This window comes from Triturus cristatus, chromosome 8 (assembly GCF_964204655.1).
Source record: "Triturus cristatus chromosome 8, aTriCri1.1, whole genome shotgun sequence".
NCBI classification, from domain to species: domain Eukaryota; kingdom Metazoa; phylum Chordata; class Amphibia; order Caudata; family Salamandridae; genus Triturus; species Triturus cristatus.
The window spans coordinates 1,545,539,472-1,545,559,921 of NC_140591.1; the positions used below are offsets into that span (position 1 = coordinate 1,545,539,472).

General features: G+C 40.9%; 1 protein-coding gene across 1 annotated transcript in view; it reads left to right on the forward strand.

The window, feature by feature from the left end:
* The window catches only part of LOC146806102 (ecto-ADP-ribosyltransferase 5-like), a 344,837-nt gene that overhangs the window by 278,125 nt on the left and 46,262 nt on the right, over window positions 1-20,450 (forward strand). The window contains exons 4-5 of the mRNA XM_085623440.1: window positions 1,497-1,541; window positions 17,146-17,190. Of these exons, the coding sequence (XP_085479566.1) occupies window positions 1,497-1,541; window positions 17,146-17,190 (90 nt within the window). The remainder of the gene's footprint in view (window positions 1-1,496; window positions 1,542-17,145; window positions 17,191-20,450) is intronic.

Below are 20,450 nucleotides of genomic sequence, written 5' to 3' on the forward strand. Positions count from 1 at the left end.
CTTCCACCTCTTCGTAAATTGGAAATGAAGAAAAACTGGTAGCTAGGCATGGGCAAAGGCTGTGGTGAAGAAGTAGACAGTGCCAGAGCTGCTGCAATCAACATATTCCTTTGTTTTTTGCACAAAATAATAGTGAAACTGCATAGACATTTGGTGCATACACTCTTTCAACATTTCATGTCACTCCAGTGGCCACACTACCTTGGCACTACCAGGCCCAGAAAGTCTCATTTGCTCCAGATTTCCTCCATCTCTATTACTTCATACACCTCATCCAGACGCGGATGCCCAGAACCCCTTCAAGCTCAAACCCACCAACAACTAAGTCCTGCTCAACAAGAATGACAAGAAACATCTAGGTCAAACCTGGCTCAGCAACATGAATTTGGATGGATTCAAACCCCAACTTTGAACCAAAAATCCAAGGCAAGATTCCCCCTGGAACCTGATCTCAAGGAGCACATCATCATGAAAACCAATCTTTCCTGGTATTAACTCTCTCTACTAATTCAATTAAAATCATCTCTCCCTGACAGTGACTTCAGAACTGATGCCCACACATTGGACTTAGGTATCAGGATGGTGGCAAAACTCTGCCCTACAATCTCCCACGTTTCACACTGGTCCCACCCTAGGGCATCCTACTCAACACAACATGCCTCATCAGAGGCCTAAAGAATTATAACCACATAACTCTCAGCCTGATGGATCACCACTGGTTTCGCTCTTCGGCCACACTATCTTCAAAACTAGCTGCATCATCTACAAAGCCATCATGACCAGCTTACCATCTCCAGTGGCTTGGACACCTGAAGCCAGGGCACCACTAGAACAGAGAAAAATAAGTGTAAAAAATCCACAGCAAAAAGCCAACTCCATCTATATTAAGTTCCAGGGATCGCCCAAACTCTGCCCCAATTTAGGAAAGAGCTGAAGACACACCTCTTTAAGGAACACTACATCACACAGGTATTATCCACTGCACGTTTCAGAACCCAGCGATCCCTCCAATCACTCGTAGAATGAATCCTTGGTTTTTGCCTTCTGATGTCTTTCTATAACATTCGCACCATGCAAATTCATCATCCACATATATATGAATATGTTTCATTATAAATTCATACATGTTTTAATATAAGCATACATTTTTTTATATAACTATGTGTCTTTTATTGGTAGGACACAGCTAATCATGTGGAACTGTGAAATAGTTCCAAAACATTAGGTTAGAGGTCTGTATGCACAGGCCAATAACATGGTGGTAAAGATCCTATGGTCACACCAGGGTTTCACTGAGGGCTTGAAGATTGGGGTGTCCCTTATTGGAAACAATTTAAACAGAATTATTAGTTTATTAATTTTTTATTGCAGAGTGAATTTGAAAAACTGCACCTTTTTAGAGAGGAACCATTGTTTGCATTGAAATCTATAAAATGTGTCCAATTTGAGTTCTTACAGAAGCATCACAGTTGAACCCTGCATTCTTTTCATTTCAGGAACAGAAGCCAATTCATCGTTGCGATATTACATTGACAATTTTGGTAAGACATCACTTCATCTATTCTAATGGGGGAAGTTTTGAGATCCAAGGATTGGGAAACAGAGGTAAATGGAAAGTACAAGCACAATTGATCCCTCTGTTTCTGATGTGTTTATTCCTCAAGGCTCTCACCTCATTAGTAATTCAGATTAATGAGGGATCACAAAACAGAACTCCATATCCTCCTCGGACTAATCCTAACTAAAACCAGGATTGGAAGTCTGTGAATGTTTAGATCTTCCCCTAAATTCAGAGAAGAAAATTAAACAGCAGAATAGAGTAAAGCCAGTAACTATAGTTTTCAATTACTAGATATTCCCACTGTATGAAGAGACCCAAAGCAACAGATACACCTCTGAGATGAGAGTACCGATCCCCAGCAAGAACATACTCCAGTGTATGGGAAAAATCAAGGACCCGGCGGAATAAAGAATTTGGTGTCGCAAAACCTGTAATTCTCAAATACACCAGGTTTGTGAACACAAAAGTCATATTTTAGTATTTGCTTAACACTCTTTACAATTCAGAAAAGGCTTTATGAATAGCAAAATGTGTTTTGCAGCTGATTTAGAATCTCATTTTGGAAGGGGAGTAATAGAGGCATCCTCTACTAACTATGATTCGATAAGAGACGGATCAGTGGATCACTAAGACAAACCATTAACTTTTTATGAAGTCCTGAAAGAGGTGACAACAGAGTCACAACAGTGAAGCTGTCCCCTTTGGACAGCTTCCCCATGGAAATCTTGTAGGGTGGTTTAAGAGGTTCCAAGGAATATCGCACGAGGAGGGAAGGCTTCCCTGGAAGCTGCTATTGTCTCACCAATTTAGGGGTTCCAATGAACTTTCTGCAAATTAGTATAATGTAATGTAATGTTAGGTGGATTTGTAGAGTGCTGCTTGTCACCCATGAGGGTATCCAGGTGCTGAGTAGGGGAGTGTAGGCATGTGGAGATGGTCCCGCAATAAGACTAATTGAATAGCCAGGTCTTCAGCTTCTTGTGGAACATTTTCATGTTGTGAAACTTTGGATAGGCTATGGATGATGTTTTTCAAATGCTCTCATACAAGACTTTTATGTATGTATTAATATCATTAACATATGTACGTTATGTATAAAATTTTTAACATTAATAACGCTCCTGTTTCAGCAAGTGCATGTATAGTCTTGCTATGAGCTTTATCGGGGACAATATCCAGCTGACATTTTTCTCATCACCTCATACCATGTGTCCATGCACAGGTTGGATGAAAAAACTTTTTTTATAGGTTGAAACAGTGTAGAAATGCCCAGTAGTCTAACAAAAAGAGGAAGAAGATATTACGTTTCTGTAGATACGATGACAGACTGACAAGTCCCCAGTTCTTAATTTGAAGTATGCTCTGGCCTATTGGGAAGTATGCCGGGAATGTGCGTACATTTTTATACAAATGGTGGAAGAGTCAATGGAGGAACCTGTACACCCCACATAAGATGTTGTGTATCTTCTTTGCACTCTCGAGAATCACCTGTGACAATACTTTATTTGTTGTCTCCAAACTTAGTTTCTTTTTGTATTAATTATGTTAGTGTGCAGTAAAGATTTGGAAGTACTTTACTGTGGTATTTTGTACTCCTCAGAATGAAGTGGTAGATCACATGTAAACAAATTACACTACAAGAGTCTATGGCAAGACTGAGGTGGCCTGGAAACCGATCTCTCCCCTTGAATTAACCTACATAAAAATGTATAAGTACATTCTCCAATTTGCAGACTTAAAGGCTAACCGTATGGGACCAGGGTTCAAGAACAATCTAACCTTTGAAACTGGGGAGCAGGGTACCATACTTTGGCAGGCATCAGAGGCCCTAATAGAGTGATGATGACATTGACTTGTTTATAGGAGAGACTCCCAAATCGGTACATTTTCATTCCATTGTCTGAAGGCACGTAGCCTCTTTTTCAATGTAAGAGCATATGCTTTATCCTTCAGAGTCAAGCCAGTCTTACACCACAGACTGGGTTGATGTTTTCCAGACACATTAGCAGGGCTGTCCTTTTGAATCTGATAATTACTATAAAAAAATTGAGATTTCCAATACAAAAAAAGATTGCTCCAGATTCCCTGGGCCTACTACAGGACTCGGATCTCAAATATTAGTGTCAGCTTCCTAGGAGGAGCCATAGCATAATTCTCCTGGGGAGAATGTTAGAGGATTGTCTAGTGTAGCTCTTTGTGGTCTGATGTACTAATCTCCAGGGGGGTGTCTGGGTCACTTTTCAGGTCCCACAAGTGCACATGTTGCAGGGGTTAAATCTGTGGGATGGATCGCCTAGAGTATTGCCCATTTTCGATGGCACAGCTTTAGCAGTTCGTAGTTGATCCAAACCTGACTAGATTAGAACTAATCTTGCTTTGAAAGATGATCCATTGCCCCAGGAGCTGAACCAGAGTTATTGGGAGCTGCATTGGAGGTTCACAAGAGCTGCACTGACACTTGAAGCTTTGCAATCGGAGAGGTGTTGTTGGCTTGCAAATAAACACTCACAGCATCCAAGGAGCCCAAATAGATGATTGAGGACCATAATGAGGAAAAAACATGCACTTTGTTTGGGGTGAAGTCGGAGGGATTTGTTAAGATATATGGTCTGATTATGAGTTTGGCGGACACAAATGTGACGGATATCCCGTCTTCAGTATTAAAAGCTCCATAGGATATAATGGAATTGTAATATGGTCTATGGGATATGGGTCACGCTTGTGACATAGTAACCCTGTCCCCCAAACTTGTAATCAGGCCCTAAGTTTGGTTAAGCACACAGATGAGGAGCTGGACATAAGAGCAAATCTATCTCGTCATCCCTCGGTCTTTGTGCCCGCAGGGAATCACAACGCAGTCGTTACAACGACCGCGTTGTGATTCCGCATACCATTACTCTGCAAGTCGGAACAACGACTTGCGGAGGGGGGCGCTGGATGTTAGAATAGTATAATTTACTATTCCAACTCCAGTCTGTGCAGACAGTAGGGAAGGTGTTGAATTTTAAATCCAACACCTCCCCCCCCCCCCGCAAGTCATTGTTCCGACTTGCGGGGTAATGGTATGCGGAATCACAACGCATTGTAATGACCGCGTTGTGATTCCCTGCGGGGACAAAGTTTCGCGGTAAACGTTGTTTACTGTCCAGAGCACATTGAGTTTTGGTCCTTGAGGGGCCATCATGTCTTGCCTGCTTGGCACCCCTTCTATCGACCCAGGTAACTGGATTTTGCTGAAACAAGTTGTACAACACTGGGGATAGAAGTCCTCCTATGCTGGTGCTTTCACATTTCCAGTTGTTATTCCCATCACTTGTATTCAACCAGTGGCTGTAACTATCCTTTGTAAGAAAGGAGCTTGGGTCTGTCCCTGGTGGCTACGTTCCATACTCACTTCCAAGTAACAGAATACAAAATCTGCTGGATGAATTGAACCTTACTCTACATGTGAACCAGACATTTTAAAATCGACCTCATATTTATGACATCACACCTAGCAAGCATGCACCAGATGACTGTTCCCCTGACAACAGACACAGAGGTTGTGCAGATCAACAGAGGAAAATTGTCAGTGTTACAACACATACAGTTTAACACCTTAGCCCACTGCTGTAGAAGCTACTGATGCTGGAAGAAGAATTGATGGGAAACACCATCCCATGGCCCACATTAGGACATTTCTGAGCTGGTGGTAAAAAAGGGAATTGACAAGAGCATGCACAGGCACAAACAAGGTAGGCATATAGCGTGTGGCGCAGCACGTGCCTCTGTACATGCTGTGCATCATAGTACTAGTGTACATACGGCAGATTTAACAGATTTGGAAGCAGTTTGTTGTTTCTACAATGATAGGAATAAAAGAGGCAAAAGATAATGGGACATATTTCAGGCTACGATTGCTAATTATCGCACCATTAATTTTTCTCAGCAGATTTTATTTTTGTATAGCAAAACAATCCCACAGCCAGGACCAGGTGTGGCATCACACCTTTTGTTGGATTCATTACACTGAGTCATCTCGTCCTTGTACGTGTCATCCTCAACCAAAGACTCTCTACCAGTCAGTTATTCTAACCTTACTGACCAATAAGCCACTCACTAATACAAATTATTGATGCTCACTCCGCTTACAAGTTCAAACATCAGTCGAAGGCACACAAGGAGGGATTGGTAATGAAGTGAATCAGCCTAAAAAACTGGTTGTTGATCCAGATGGACATGAAGAAGCTCATGCTTTGAAACCAATACGGTTATTGCATCTAGAGCTGTATGCATTGTTCTCATGGCTTCTCCCTTTCCCTGCATAAGACAATACACTACCCCAATGGCTTTATTATATTGTCTAGCTGCTCTTATATCGTGACTGTGTGGTATCTCTTGTTCATATGCCATGCACTCTGGTGACCTAGTGGGACAGCATTATAAAAATAAAGAAAAAGAAAAAGTGGTGTCATTGACAGGATCCTAGGTGAGCACTGTACGTGGCTTGGCTTGCTCTCTCAGGACCACCTTCTTTTGTTGGGCCACTAAACATTCAGTTGTGTGCTTAGAGAATTTTAGCTAAGAGCCTGTCCTGGTAGTTACCATCTGTACTCCTAGGAATCGGAGTGGCTGTACCATAGTCGGTATTCCCTTTTAATTTCAGAAATGTTATTACATTTTTTGGAAAAGAAGGATATTGATTGACAATGAGATTGGAAGAGCTGCAGCATGTACATCACACAACGTAAGAATAGTTTCCATTGATCCCTGATCATTAGTGGTTCTTGCACGGTCATCAATTCTGATTATTCCTAAGGCCAGCAGCTCAAAACAGGATAAGGCATCTATCTGATTAGGTTATGATGTCCTTCTTGATAAATGTTATCTGTTGGGCATGAGCTGATAGAAAGAGTCCCTCCGTATTTAAGGATGAGGTCTTGCTTGGATGCGATCTATAGTTGAAGAGAGAGTTAGGCCAAGACATAGGGCAGAGCTTGAAGGTGCAAAGAGAGATATAGAGGAGCTTAGATGAGCGTGAATGGGAGTGGTGCTCCGATCTAGTCTATGTGTATATTGTCATGGTCTGTTCATCTACCCAATCTGGCTGTGACCCTAAGGGTTCTTGATGCACAAAGTGAGTGGGATTTTTCAAGTAGAGTAGATTATCTGCTCTGCTAATAAAACACAATCAGACAAAGTTGTACTTTTACATTCTAATAGAATGGATATGACAAGTCCCAACCCAGTGTCAGAAGAAGGTCAGTCATGTGTAGATGTGTGAGCTTAGGAGTGGGGGGGGGGGGGTTGAGTGGAAAGTTCTTAAAACAACCGTAGTATAATCAAACTTTATTTGAGTATTGAATGCTTTTTGTACAAATTCTTGGATTTTAATCCATAGTGTTTTCACATGTTTGCTGCTGAGCAACATGTGTTCTAACTCACCTGTTTCTACCCGTAAAGTATATAATTTGTTTGGAGTCTACACTGCTTTATGAATTCTCTGCAATCTCATTTAGGCAAAAGAGGGAGCATGTCATTTTGTACTGTAAATAGAGAAATCCTGATCTTCCACTAGGCTGAGGGTAATATGTTTTTTATGGAGTGGTTTCTATGACGTGTGTTCTGTTAATGAGTGATGAGCTAAGGGTGCTCTGGTTGGTGCCAGAATTCTGTATACTTAAAAGGCAACATGTCCGGACTTTTTCAGTTTTTTTAATATCATGGGGCTTTCCAGGTTATGAGCATTCCCTAGTTTCTTGAGGGCAACTTTAAGTTTGAGGAATTGATTAACGCACTGATTAGATTGATTGCGACAATTTTGTAGTTCTGTGAAAGACTTGAGGTTCTCATGGAGACCATGGTCTTGCCAGCATATAGCCCAGATGTCAACTTTGAGATTAATATTATACTATAAGGTAGTATAAATTGACTTTGGTATTTGGAGTGGTGATTTTGTATCAAGTTTTTAGGAGAGCTACTATGGTACTGTATGCTATGTTATGTGAGTGAACAGTCTCAAAGGAAGGGACATGGTTAATTGATAGGGTTGCAAGCAGAGGAAGAGAGTACAATAGGTTATTCTCAAATTGTAGTGCAATTGAGTTTTAGTATCTGCTTCTAACCACCATGCCCCTTGACTCGCAATGCAGGTTTGTATCTCATAAGACTGAGAGGTTTATGCCTCCTTTGTTTTTATTCAGTTTAAACTTGTTCAAGGAAATTCTTACATTTTCTCTCCATAAAAAATAAGAAAAATATTTGTCTACTGTTTTGAAGAGGTTTTGTGAGAATGTTAATAAGAGCCTGCTAGTTAAGAAATTGACAAGAGGGGTCATCATCATTTTGATGGCTTCAGATCTTCCCCACCATGTGATGACCTTTGGTGACCAAAGGGTTAGAGTTTATTTAATCTTCTACAAAGTGTTACTTTCATTGATTGTTATCAACATGTTTAAGTCTCCCCTAAACAAGATGCCCAAGTATTTCAGCATGTTTTGTGGCCTGTTTAGTCTTGCAGAACCTATAATCTTGGAGGAGCAGTGTATGTTTAGTAGAAATACCTTTGTCCTCTCTTGATAAATAGAGTTTCCCGTTGTAGTTCATAGTTATTGATCTCTGCAGTTATTCTGAGGATGGCTATGTGGGCTTCTTCTGTGAATATTAGTACATTATCTATATAGATAGCTACCATTTGTTTACCAGACGGGAAGGGGATCCCGTTACTGTTGTTGTTGTCTCTTAATGAGGATAGTTGTGGTTCAATAGCTAATAGTAATAAAAGAGGAGGCAATGGGCACTCCTGCTGTGTTCCTTGAGAGTGGTTGAATGGTGCTGAGTGGTTTCCACTTATGTGCGCTTCAGGCATGGACTATAAGGCAAGGGCCATGGGGATGAAGTCTTCTTCTAAGTTAGGTTTGGTCAATACAGCCTTTAGAAAGGTAAATGAGACCTTCTTAAATTACTTTTCTTCATCTAAAGGGATGGTGGCCGTAGGGGTGTCAAGAATTGTCACTTTCCATCACATTAAGACAAGTATAATGTTGTCATATGTGAGCCTGCCTTTTAAAAACCATGTTTGAACCAGGTGTACTAAGTTGTGTAATATCTTATCTAGTCTATTGGCTAGTATTTTTACATCCGTCTTGCCATCAATATTCCTTAGTGATGTGAGGCGGGATTTTTAACATTTAGCTGATCTGTGGGAATAACAACTATTGTGGCACTGATGATGCAGCATGCAATCTTTCCTGTTTTTGCTTAGAGGTGGAAGAGTGGTTCAAAGAGCCATATTAAGATTAATGCACATTCCATGTAGAATTTGCCTGCAAGGCGATCTGGGCCTAGGGCCTGCCCAACCTTGATACTTTGTATGGTCTCATATATTTCTGATTCTGTAATTGATTTAAGATTCTTCTTTGCCTCCAGTCTAGGGTAGACAGTAGCGCGGTGATGCCTAAGGGTAGCCAGGCGCTTTATAAATGCTTATTAATAATAATAATAATAACAGTGAGACCTTTTCCAGATATGCACTGTATGGTTCCATAGTTGTTACTCTATTGGAATTATACATTGTTTTATAGGAGTTATGGAATGATTCTAGTACATTCTTGGTTTCTATTTGGGTATTACCATTCATGCCTGTAATTCCCAGTAAGGTTGACTTGTTTCTGCCATATTTTAGTAGTTTGACGTCATTCTGCCTGCCTTGTTTTCCCCGCATAGCTTCTTTGATTTGTTCAAAGAGACACATTTAAGTGTCTTCTCACTTAGAAATGTATTATAGTTGTATTTAAGAACTTTCATTTCTGTGAGTGCCCCCTGTTCCTTTTGTGTATAATCTAGATTATTGATTCTGTCTTCTAGGACATTTAATCTCTTGTTGATTTTTATTCTCCGTAGTCATTATTTTAATCGTTGTACCTCTAAATTTTGTAATGAGTGCAGCTCTATTGAGATGCACGAATGGTCTGAAACAACAAAAGGTTTGATTTTAGGACTGGAAGTATGACATTTAGGTGTTGACTGTCAGTTAATAGTCAACTCTGTAGAATGTAGTGTGAGTTTTTTAAATATAATGTATAATCCCTCCCTAAGGCAGCTGTCACTGGTTCAGGAGTGACTAGCGCCCTCTGCTCCCCACAAAATATATATGACCAATGTCCCAAAAATAGTTTCACATTAGGGGTACTAAGGAGAGGATTTGGTCAGGAATAAAGGGATTCATTGGATCCGCCATGTGAGAGGTTGTAGGTCAGTAATCAGAAAAGATATTTTGAGGCCCAGAAGATGTGTGTTCCCCAATAGTTCCGCAGACTGCATTGAAGCATTTGATGATATCCTGGTGATGTAGTGTCATTAAAAAATGCACAGTCTTGAGGCCAGCCTCAGCATTTCCTTGTCCCTGCAGTCACCAATTCAGGTGCCCAAGTTGTTTATGCAGGCGATTTGTACTTCTGAAATCACGTTGGGATCAAGGTAGCTCACAATCCTGCGTTTGCTCCTGTGCATCATGCCAAATGCTGCCGGGTCATTCAGCTCTCGCACAATGACCATAACCATCTAACTTGCCCTCTCCATCACTGGATCCTGCTTGCAGTGGTGCTGCTGTGAATATGTGAGTCTCCTGAACTCCTCCTAATGTGATCACTGTGCTGCCAGTGTCCTATACATCTTTGTGGCCTGACTCTTACACGCCCACTGTTGGGGCCAAAAGACGCTACTGCCTGCACACGGCCATGCTCGAGCTGCTGAGTTTTTCTGCTTCGCCACAGAGAGCCCGGGATGGGTCCTGTCACCCAGTTACACTAACGTGAAGGCAAACTGACCATGCGTTGTCTGCCTCCCTGGCCACAGAATTGTTTCCAATAGAGCTGAGCTCCCCGTACCTTCACAGGTTGGCTCTGTGCACACACTGACTGGCATTATATCTTCCTCTTTGCATGGTGGCCCATAGGGGATATAAATGCATTTATAATTCTTGCCTATTGCTCAGCACTGTGCATTGGCTTCTGTAACAGGACATGCCGGGGCTGCCATTACTGTGTATCGCTCAGTTGGTGCTTTACTCCATTACCAAACCCATATTATGAACGATTCTTACTGTTACAAGAAAAACAAGGCCCAGAGGAGTTTTCGGATGCATTCCAGCTCAGGCTCACAGAGCGCGCTAGCACTAGCACCTTATACAGTCAGACACAGGACGTTTGAGACCAGATCATTCAAGGGTGCACATCCACAAAACCACAAGAGAACCAGGCAAATTTTTACCAAACATCTTAATACTAGGCCTCTCCAGCACAATGGTATCACCGATGGAGGTATGTCTAATCAAACTGATTAGACATGAACCCGTGGATCAGATCTGGAAGACCACCACTTGTCCCAAACCAGCACCACATAAGAAAAAACAGAGGCCCTGCGTAGACTGCAAAGATGTGTTCCCTCATCCTGGTAACTGTCCAGCTCCTAGCAAAGAAATGTTCAACCTCTGGCAAACTTAATCATTTCACCAATGTCTATGATTTCTCCCACAATACTAAGGGAACCCCAGCGTGGTAATTTACTCCTTCACACCTACTTAGCCAGAGCTGCAAGAGGATGACATTGTTGATGAGAAAGAATGGGAAGATGTCATATATATGCTGTACGCTGTAAAATAAAGCAAGCATTACTGATGCTCTCAATCAAAGCTTTAGATACGGGTAGGTGGACAATTTCTTATAGCCCTCATGTTCACTTATACCTCCAGAAACAAAATGTTTAAATCACAGTTTGACTTCTTAAAACCATAAACTATTCTCAAACCCATGAAGATTAGATCTAAACATGGCAACAATTCACCTCTATCATTGTGCACCATATTCACCACAGAACACATGCAAGAGGATCAACTCACATTGCCATGGGATACATGACCCAAAATGGTACTGGGATGCTCCTCAGCTGCAAAAAAAACTCTGCTTGATACAGTTCATGCAAACTGTGCAAACCAGTGATCTGAGCAGGCTGTTAAGGACTTTAATGGCCTGTCTGCACTGCACTGCATTGGCACTGCATTCCTGAAACGCAAGATCGGACAACTGAATATTGGTCACAGCATCTGATTAGTAGCACTAGGCAATTGCGACTTAGCTTTTCACCTATAATATAGGCCTCAGCCATCTTGGATGGAGTACCATGACCTTGCATAGGCACTCTGGAAAAGTAGTCAGCAGGGTTCTGATCCTTCCGTAGACAATGCTCAGTGGTATAATTGTACTCTTGTAACCATAGTCCCCATCATTCAAAGCGAGGAGGCATTTTGGCCTTTGGATTGCCAAATATAGTCAGTAACACTTGATGATCACTTACAATCGTAAAAGGATTTCCCTGCAGGAATACATGGAAATGTTCACTAGCCCATACCACTGCTAAACTTTCTTTTTCTGGTTGTGAGTAAGCATGTTCTGTTTGAGACAAACTCCTACTTGCAAATGCCACAATTTGCCATCTAGCATTCGAGTGTTCACTGTACTGTGCAAGGATAGCGCCTAATCCGACTGGTCTAGCATCAACAACAACCTTTGTAGGAAGCTACAGATTAAAGTATGCCATTTCTTTAGCATTCACAATGGCTTCTTTGATTTTCCTAAAAAACGTTTCTCACATTCATGTGACCAATAAAGGGAAACATTCTTTTTCATCAAGTCTCTCAACAGAGCACTTACTTGAAAAAGTCTTATTTGTATCTGAACAGTAGCTGCCCATGTCAATAAATAAACGCACCATAGAAGCATCTTGTGGGGGATCAGCATTCTACAGCGCTTGTACTTTAGCAGGATATGGTGTCATTCCCCCCATCAAAAAAAAGATATGGCCAAAGAACTTTAGCTTTGTCTGATGAAACTCACACTTGGCTGCATTCAAAGTCATACCTGGGTCGGCAAGTAAACAACATACTTGCGTATTATCATTCTCCTTTAGTGTAGATCCCAAAAACTATATGTCTTCGCGGTATTTGAATGCATTCATGACAGGATGTATGATGTGTCAAATGACTTCTTGAAACAGTTTGAAATAGTTCTGCAGCGGGTGACACACCAAACCTTAATCTTTTGTATCAAAGCAGACCAACATGTGTAGAAAAGGTTGCAATGTACCTGCAATCTTCTTCGAGTTCTAAATGATGACAATGTTTATTTAAGTCAAGGCAAGAGAAGACCTTTACATCATTTTATTGAATTATCATGTCAGCAATGTGTGGACCTGGATGTCATTCTTGTTCAATTGCCTTGCTTGCCTGACGTATGTCAACGCATATGCATACAGCTCCTTCACTGTCCATTTTAGACAATACTACTATGAGAGAAACCCATGGCTTTGAACCAGTGGAACGCTCAATAATATCATGCTTACATAACGATTCAAGTTCTTTTTCAACAGCTTCTTGCAGATGAAAGCAATTTGTCTATATCTCTGAGGAACAGGAGGCACATCCTCATTGATATGTAACTTTACTTTCATAGTCTTAAGTTTTCCCAAACCTTTAAATAATGAAGGGAACTGACTTACTTTTTCATGGTGAGCATTCATGTTATAATTCAAAGAAATCAGACCCATATCAGCAGCTGTGTTGAAACTGAGCAGATAGGCACTCAACTCTGTGCCTTGAAGCGCCTGAATGGGGATGGGTGCTTTCCCCTTTGTTTTCTTGTGTTTCATTGCTGCTACAAATAAACCTTGACTTTTTAAGGGTCTCAATGCAGCCCATTTATACACTTTGGTTTTCGGTGGTGTAAGTTGAGGCAATGGAAATAATTTATTATATTTCTCCTCGGGCATAATGTTTATCGATGGACCACTGGCGACAATGAAAAGTATCAAATAACCATTAACCTTCAGTGTAATCTTGGGCAATGTTTGAAATGACTGTGGTGCTTTGGCATGTCAATCTTTCTTTGACTGATGTTTTCTTCACCAACAGCCAAACCAACATGAACATGCTTTTCTGAGCTAAATTTTGACATGGCACAATCATTTTCTTCACTTCACTTGATATTGGTTCATAAGAACTGTTTGACGATGACTTAGATGGCAATCAACTTCGCTCAGTGTTGATTTTGTCTTTTGACTTAATTGATGTCACTGCTTGGCCTTGTGGGTGTGCATCGAACGTTGCTTCTGGACCGTTCTGGCAGCCATTTTGTCTTCACGCTGCGATGCGCGTACTTTTTGCTTCGCTTTGCAAACTGTTACAAGATGGTTCTCCGTCTCACAGCCTTTACATATCTGTCCAAGAGTGTAACAATTATCTTCATGTGAAAACGAAAATCAATATAAAAAATACAACTTCTTTTTGTGTAGATATCACTTTGTCAAGAGAACCACCCACATAAAGGGGGGAAAACGCCGCCTGCCTAAATTATAATGAAGCGGAAAAAGTTTAAATCATAACTGATCTATGAATATGAGACTTGACGCTTTGCTATTATTTCTGTTTCTATGCACACTAAGTTTAGCACAAGTTATATATAATTCAAGTTTTGATATGACTAGCTCATGAATATTAAATCAAATGAAAAAAGTATATGTAGCTTCATGAGTTATTTTTTCAGAAATCTCGATCCAAGCCTATGATTAAAACTTTTTATCTATCAGCAAGGTATTTTCGCTTCATTATAATTTAGGTAGGTGGCGTTTTCCCACTTTATGTGGGTGGTTCTAGTGACTGTTGTGTTTTCCCGGGCTCCCTGCCTTTATCCAATCCGGGAACCCTCTAATCCTCTTATAGCTAGACATCACTTTGTGTCCTTCAGTCTTTTGTTTTGGCTAGCTTTTCACACTCATGACGGATTCATTCTAGTTACCTCCATGTCAGCAGCTTGTCAGTCAGCACGCTCTTCAGCTCTGGCTGCCATTAACACTTGCTCCATAGTTTATCAGAGCATTCATCTTCTCAAGGAATCTGACAAGCATTCGTCAATAACTCTCAGACACATAACTTCTTCATCATTAAATTCATTGAACTTACAATATTGTTGAGTGTGTTGAGAAATATATGATGTTGTAACGCAAACAATTACAACGCAGTTTTTACATCGCAAATACCAATACAACGCATGATTTTACAACGCACACCATTACAACGCATTTTTTTTTAAACTACCAATACAGCATATACCATTACAAGGCATACCATTACAAAGCATACCATTACAACCTGCAATACTTTTGGGACAACACTGGGGTAAGTGTTGGATAGTGTGGGGGTAAAAATTACTATTCCCACTCCAGTGAGTGCAATAGTAGGGTAAGTGTTGGATAGTGTAGGATTAAAATACTATCCCCATGTACCCCAAATCCCATAACTACCCTAAAACTAAAAAATCCCCATTACTTACCTTATAATGCGTTGTAATGGCATGGGTTGTAATGGTATTTGTTTTAATGGCATGCATTGTAGGGACATGCGTTGTAATGGCATGCATTGTAATGGCATGCGATGTAAAGGCAGCTGCGTTGTAACAGCTGCGTTGTAAAGGTAGTGCATTGTAATGACTGCATTTTAATGCTTGTTTGTCAGTTTTTTGTCAGTATCGAATGGTGGTGGTGGTTTCAAGAAAGCAGCAGAGTTGTAGCCATTTCTGTGCTGTTCTGGCCATGGGTCATCTTGGCCAGTCGGTGGCACTGTGACCCCCCTCTTTGTCTCCATGAGAGCCCTTCACTTTTCTGGAGACCTCAGGAGTTTTTTCTGAGCTGCCATACCAATAGCTTTGAGGGCGTGCACTTCAGATATGCACAGCTCCATAAAAACAAACCGGGCACTTCTTCTGAGGCTACTCTGTGGTATGACTCTCATTATTCAGTTCGTGTTAGCAAATGACCGTTTCTTGTATTTGACTTGCTTTGCTTTTAGGCATCTCTGTGTACTGTCTGACACCTGGCTGATCTCTGCCTTGCAGAGCTTCTGATCGCAGTGTTATCTTGCAATTTGCTGTCACTATTTGCTGTTCTTTCAAAACCTGTTTGCATCCACCTTTAGCGTTATTACTCTGTTTTACCTATGTATATTGCGTAACAGAGTGGTACCTTTATGTGTGGTCAGACCAGCAGTTTCTCAGTCAGCGGTATGTAGATTTCTTCGCTATGCTTTTGTTGTTTTCAGCTTCTTTACAGCAGCTGGAGTTGCATTGTGACTCCACATTCATTAAGCGTCCGTTCCGTACTTCGACTGCAACACACATGGCACGCATGAGCAGTTTGCTTCGACTCCGGCAAACTCTCAGGGAGAGCACTGTCAATTTTTGAGTTACTTATGCCCTACGTCATTGCCAGTTTTATGGTGTCCTCCCCTGCCTCGTTCCCGGCTAATGACTACGCCGCACACGCAGCTTAGTATTACACGTCTTTATTTGTGTGCATGTAGCTGCTAACTCAACATTCTAAACCAGTCTTCATTGCATGCTGCTCTAATAATTACATCACATTTCTATGGAGTCCATAAGGATGCAAAAGGGTTCCATCATTTCTAACTCGCAAGGCACTACACACATCAACAAGAAAACAAAGATTTCTGGTATCGACTCTCCACTATTTCAATTAAAATCATCTCTCCCAGACAGTGACTTTAGAACTGATGCCCACACATCATACTCAGGTATCAGGATGGTGACAAATCTATGACCTACAATCTCCCAAATTCCACACTGGTCCCACCCAAGGTAATTTTCCACAATACAACATGCCTCATCAGTGCTTAAAGAAATATAACATCATAATTCTCACCCTGATGGATCACCACAGGTTCCCCTCTACGTCCACACTATCTTCAAAACTAGCTGAATCATCTACAAAGCCATCACGACCAGCACCTTAGCCTACCAGACTGTCAAGCTTACCATCTCGTGTGGCTTGCAACACATCAACAGCTAGGGCATCACTAGAGTGGAGACAAACAAGTCTAAAAAGAACAAAGCCAGAAGCCTTCTCCATCTATACAGTACCCAGGATAGACCCAAATCTGCTCCAATTAGGAAAGAGCTAAAGACACACCTCTTTAAGGAACATTACATCTCACAGTTATTATCCACTACACATTTCAGAACCCAGCTACCCCTCTAATCACTCAGAGAATGAAACTTTGGTTGTCACCCTCTACTGTGCTCTGCAGCCTTTCTACAATGTTCACGCCATACAAATTCCTCATCCATACATACATGAGTATGTTTAAATATAAATTAATATATTTTTTAACACAAACATATATTTCTGTATAAAAGTGTGGCTTTTATCGATGTGGGAGGACACAGCCAATAATGTGGAACTGTGAAATAGTTCTAAAACGCTAGGTTTGTGGTATCTATGTGCATGCCCTTAACACAGTGGTAAAGATCCTGTGGTCACACCAGGGTTTCATTGAGGGCGTGAAGATTGGGGTGTCCCTTTACTGGAAAAAATTTAAACAGAATTATCAGTTTAATAATTTTTTATTGCAGGAGTGAATTTGAAAAAAAATGCACCTTTTTGAAGAGGAACCATTGTTTGCATTGACATCTATATAATTTGTATAATTTGAGTTCTTGCAAAAGCATCACAGTTTGAAACCTGCATTCTTTTCATTTCAGGAATAAAAGCCAAATCATCTTTGCCATATTGCATTTACAATTCTGGTAAGAAATCAATCACTTCATGTGTTCTAATGGGGAAAGTTTTGGGATCCTGGGATTGGGAAACACATAGGAAAATGGAAAGTACAAGCACAATTGACCCCACTGTTACTGAGGTGTTCATACCTTAAGGCTCTCACTTCATTAGTAATTCAGATTAATGAGGGGTCAAAGAACTGAATTCCGTATTCTTCCCGGACTAACCCTATGGTAAAACCAGGATTGGAAGTCTGTGGATGTTTAGATCTTACACTAAATTCGGAGGAGAAAATTAAAGAGCAGGATAGATTAAAGCAATAACCATAGTTGTCAATTACTAAATATTCCCACTGTATGAAGAGACCTCAAGGAGCAGATACACCTCTGAGATGAGAGCATCGATCCCCAGCTAGAACATACTCCAGTCTATGGGAAAATCTGCAATTCTCAAAAACACCAGGTTTGTGACGACAAAAGTAATATTTTAGTATTTGATTAACATTAGCTCAGTAAGAAAAACAATTAATATTTAATGAAGTCCTGAAAGAGGTGACAACAGAGTCGCAACAGTGAAGCTGTCCCCTTTGGACAGCTTCCCCTTGGAAACCGTGTTGGGTGGCCTTGGAGGTTGCAAGGAATATCCCATGATGAGGGAAGGCTTCCCTGGAAGCTGCTATGGTTTCACCAATTTAGGGATTTCAATGAATTTTCTGCAACCACAGAAAGGCTGCTTTTGTAATTTAATGTAATGTAATGTAAGGTGGATTTGTAGAGCGCTGCTTGTCATCCATGAGGGTATCAAGGTGCTGAGTAGGGGAGTGTAGGCATGTGGAGATGGTCCAGCAAAAAGACTAACTGAATAGTCAGGTCTTTAGATTCTTGCGGAATACAAGATGTAGGATAATAGGACATGGTTTTACTACATTTTCATGTTGTGAATCTTTGGTTGGGCAATGATGTTTTTCAAATGCTTTCATAAAAGACATTTATGTATGTATTAATATCATTAACATATGTACATTCATGTATAATATATTATTATTAACGTAATTAACGCTCCTATTTCAGCAAGTGCATGTATAGGCTTGCTATGAGCTTTATCTGGTACCATATCCAGCTGACATTTTTCTCATCACCACACACTCTGTGTCCATGCACAGGTTGGATAAAAAAAACTTGTTTCATAGGTTGAAACAGTGTAGGAATTCCTAATATTCTAACAAAAAGAGGAAGAAGTAATTAGATTTCTGGAGTCACGATGACAGACTGACGAGTCCCCAGATCTTGAATTGTAAGTATGCTCTGGCTTAATGAGAAGTATGCAGGGAATGTGCCTCCATATTCATACAAATGTTGGAAGAGTCAATGGAGGAACCTGTACACCCCACATAAGATGTTGAGTATCTTCTTTGCACTCTCGAGAATCACTTGTGACAATACTTTATCTGTTGTCCTCAAATTTACTTTTTTTGTATGGATTATGTTAAGTGTGCAGTAAAGATTTGTAAGGTAAGTAGTTTACTGTGGTATTTTGTACTCCTCAGAATTAAGTGGTAGATTCCATGAAAACAAATGCACTGTCTTGCAAGAGTCTCTGGCAAGACAGTGGTGGCCTGAAAACTGATCTCTCCCCTTGATGAATTAACCTACAAAAAAGTTTATAAGTACATTCTCCAATCTGCAGACTTAAAGGCTAACTGTATGGGATCAGGGTTCAAGAACAATCTAACCTGTAAAACTGGGGAGCAGGGTACCATACCTTGGCAGGCATCAGAGCCCCCGCTAGAGTGATTATGACATTGACTTGTTTGTAGGAGAGACTCCCAAATTGGTACATTTTCATTCCATTGTCTCAAGGCATGTGGCCTCTTTTTCATTGTAAGAGCATTTGCCTGGTCCTTTAGAGTCAACCCAGTCTTACACCACAGCCTAGATTGAGGGTTTCCAAACAAATTAGCTGGGCTGTCCTTTTGAGTCCAATATTTACTATAAAAAGAATTTGGGATTCCCAACACAAATAAAAGCTTTCCCAGATTTCCTGGGCCTACTACAGGACTTGAGTCTCAAATATTAATGTCAGCTTCATATGAGGTATGGCATCAAGAGAATGTAAGAGGGTGGTCTAGTGTAGCTCTTTGCGGTCTGCATACCTAATCTCCAGATTGGTGTCTGTGTTGCTTTTCAGGTCCCACCAGGGCAAATCTTGCGGGGGTTAAATCTGTGGGATGTATTAATTAATTAATATACAGATCCTGATTATGAGTTTGGCGGATGGGATACTCCGTCACAAACGTAAAGGATATCCCATCAGCAGTATTACAAGTTCCATAGGATATAATGTAATCGTAATACGGTAGGTGGGATATCCGTAACGTTTGTGACTGATTGACCCTGTCCGCCAAACTCGTAATCGGGCCCTAAGATTGATTCAGTGCAAACCGTACACAGTGCACGCCCAGAGGAGAGACTGTTTTGGGACCTCAGCACACAGATGAGGAGCTGAACTCAAGTCCAGAACAGAGTGAGTTTTGGTCCTCGAAGGGCCATCATGTCTTGCGTGCTTGGCACCCCTTCTCTCGACCCAGGCAACTGGATTTTGCTGAACCAAGTTGTACAACACTGGGGATAGAAGTCCTCCCATGCTGGTGCTTTCACATTTCCAATTGTTACTCCCATCACTTGTGTTCAACCAGTGACTGTAACTATCCTTTGTAAGTAAGGAGCTTGGGTCTGTACCTGGTGGCTAAGCTCCCAATGTTCACTTCCTAATTACAGAATACAAAATCTGCTGTATGAGTTCAACCTTACTTGAAGTAGACAGTTTCAAATGGACCTCAAATTTATGACATTGCACCTAGCAAGCATGCACCAGATGACTGTTCCCCTGACAACAGACACAGAGGTTGCGCAGATCAACAGATACAGATGGTCAGTGCTACAACACATATAGCTTAACACCTTAACTTACTGCAGTTGAAGCTACTGATGCTGGAAGAAGAATGGAGGGAAGCACCATCCCAGGGCCCACATTAGGACATTTTTAAGCTGGTGGTAAAAAATGGAATTGACAAGTGCATGCATAGGCACAAACAAGGTATGGATATAGCGTATGGCGCAGCGTGTACCACTGTAAACACTGTGATTCACAGTACTAGTGTACATAGATTCGTTTTTTTTCTTCAAAATTATTTTAATTGATCATACAACAAATCGTACTGCAGCAAATACACCACTGCTGGTGAGTGTATAAACAGGTTATATAGCATGCTTGTTTACATTTTTCA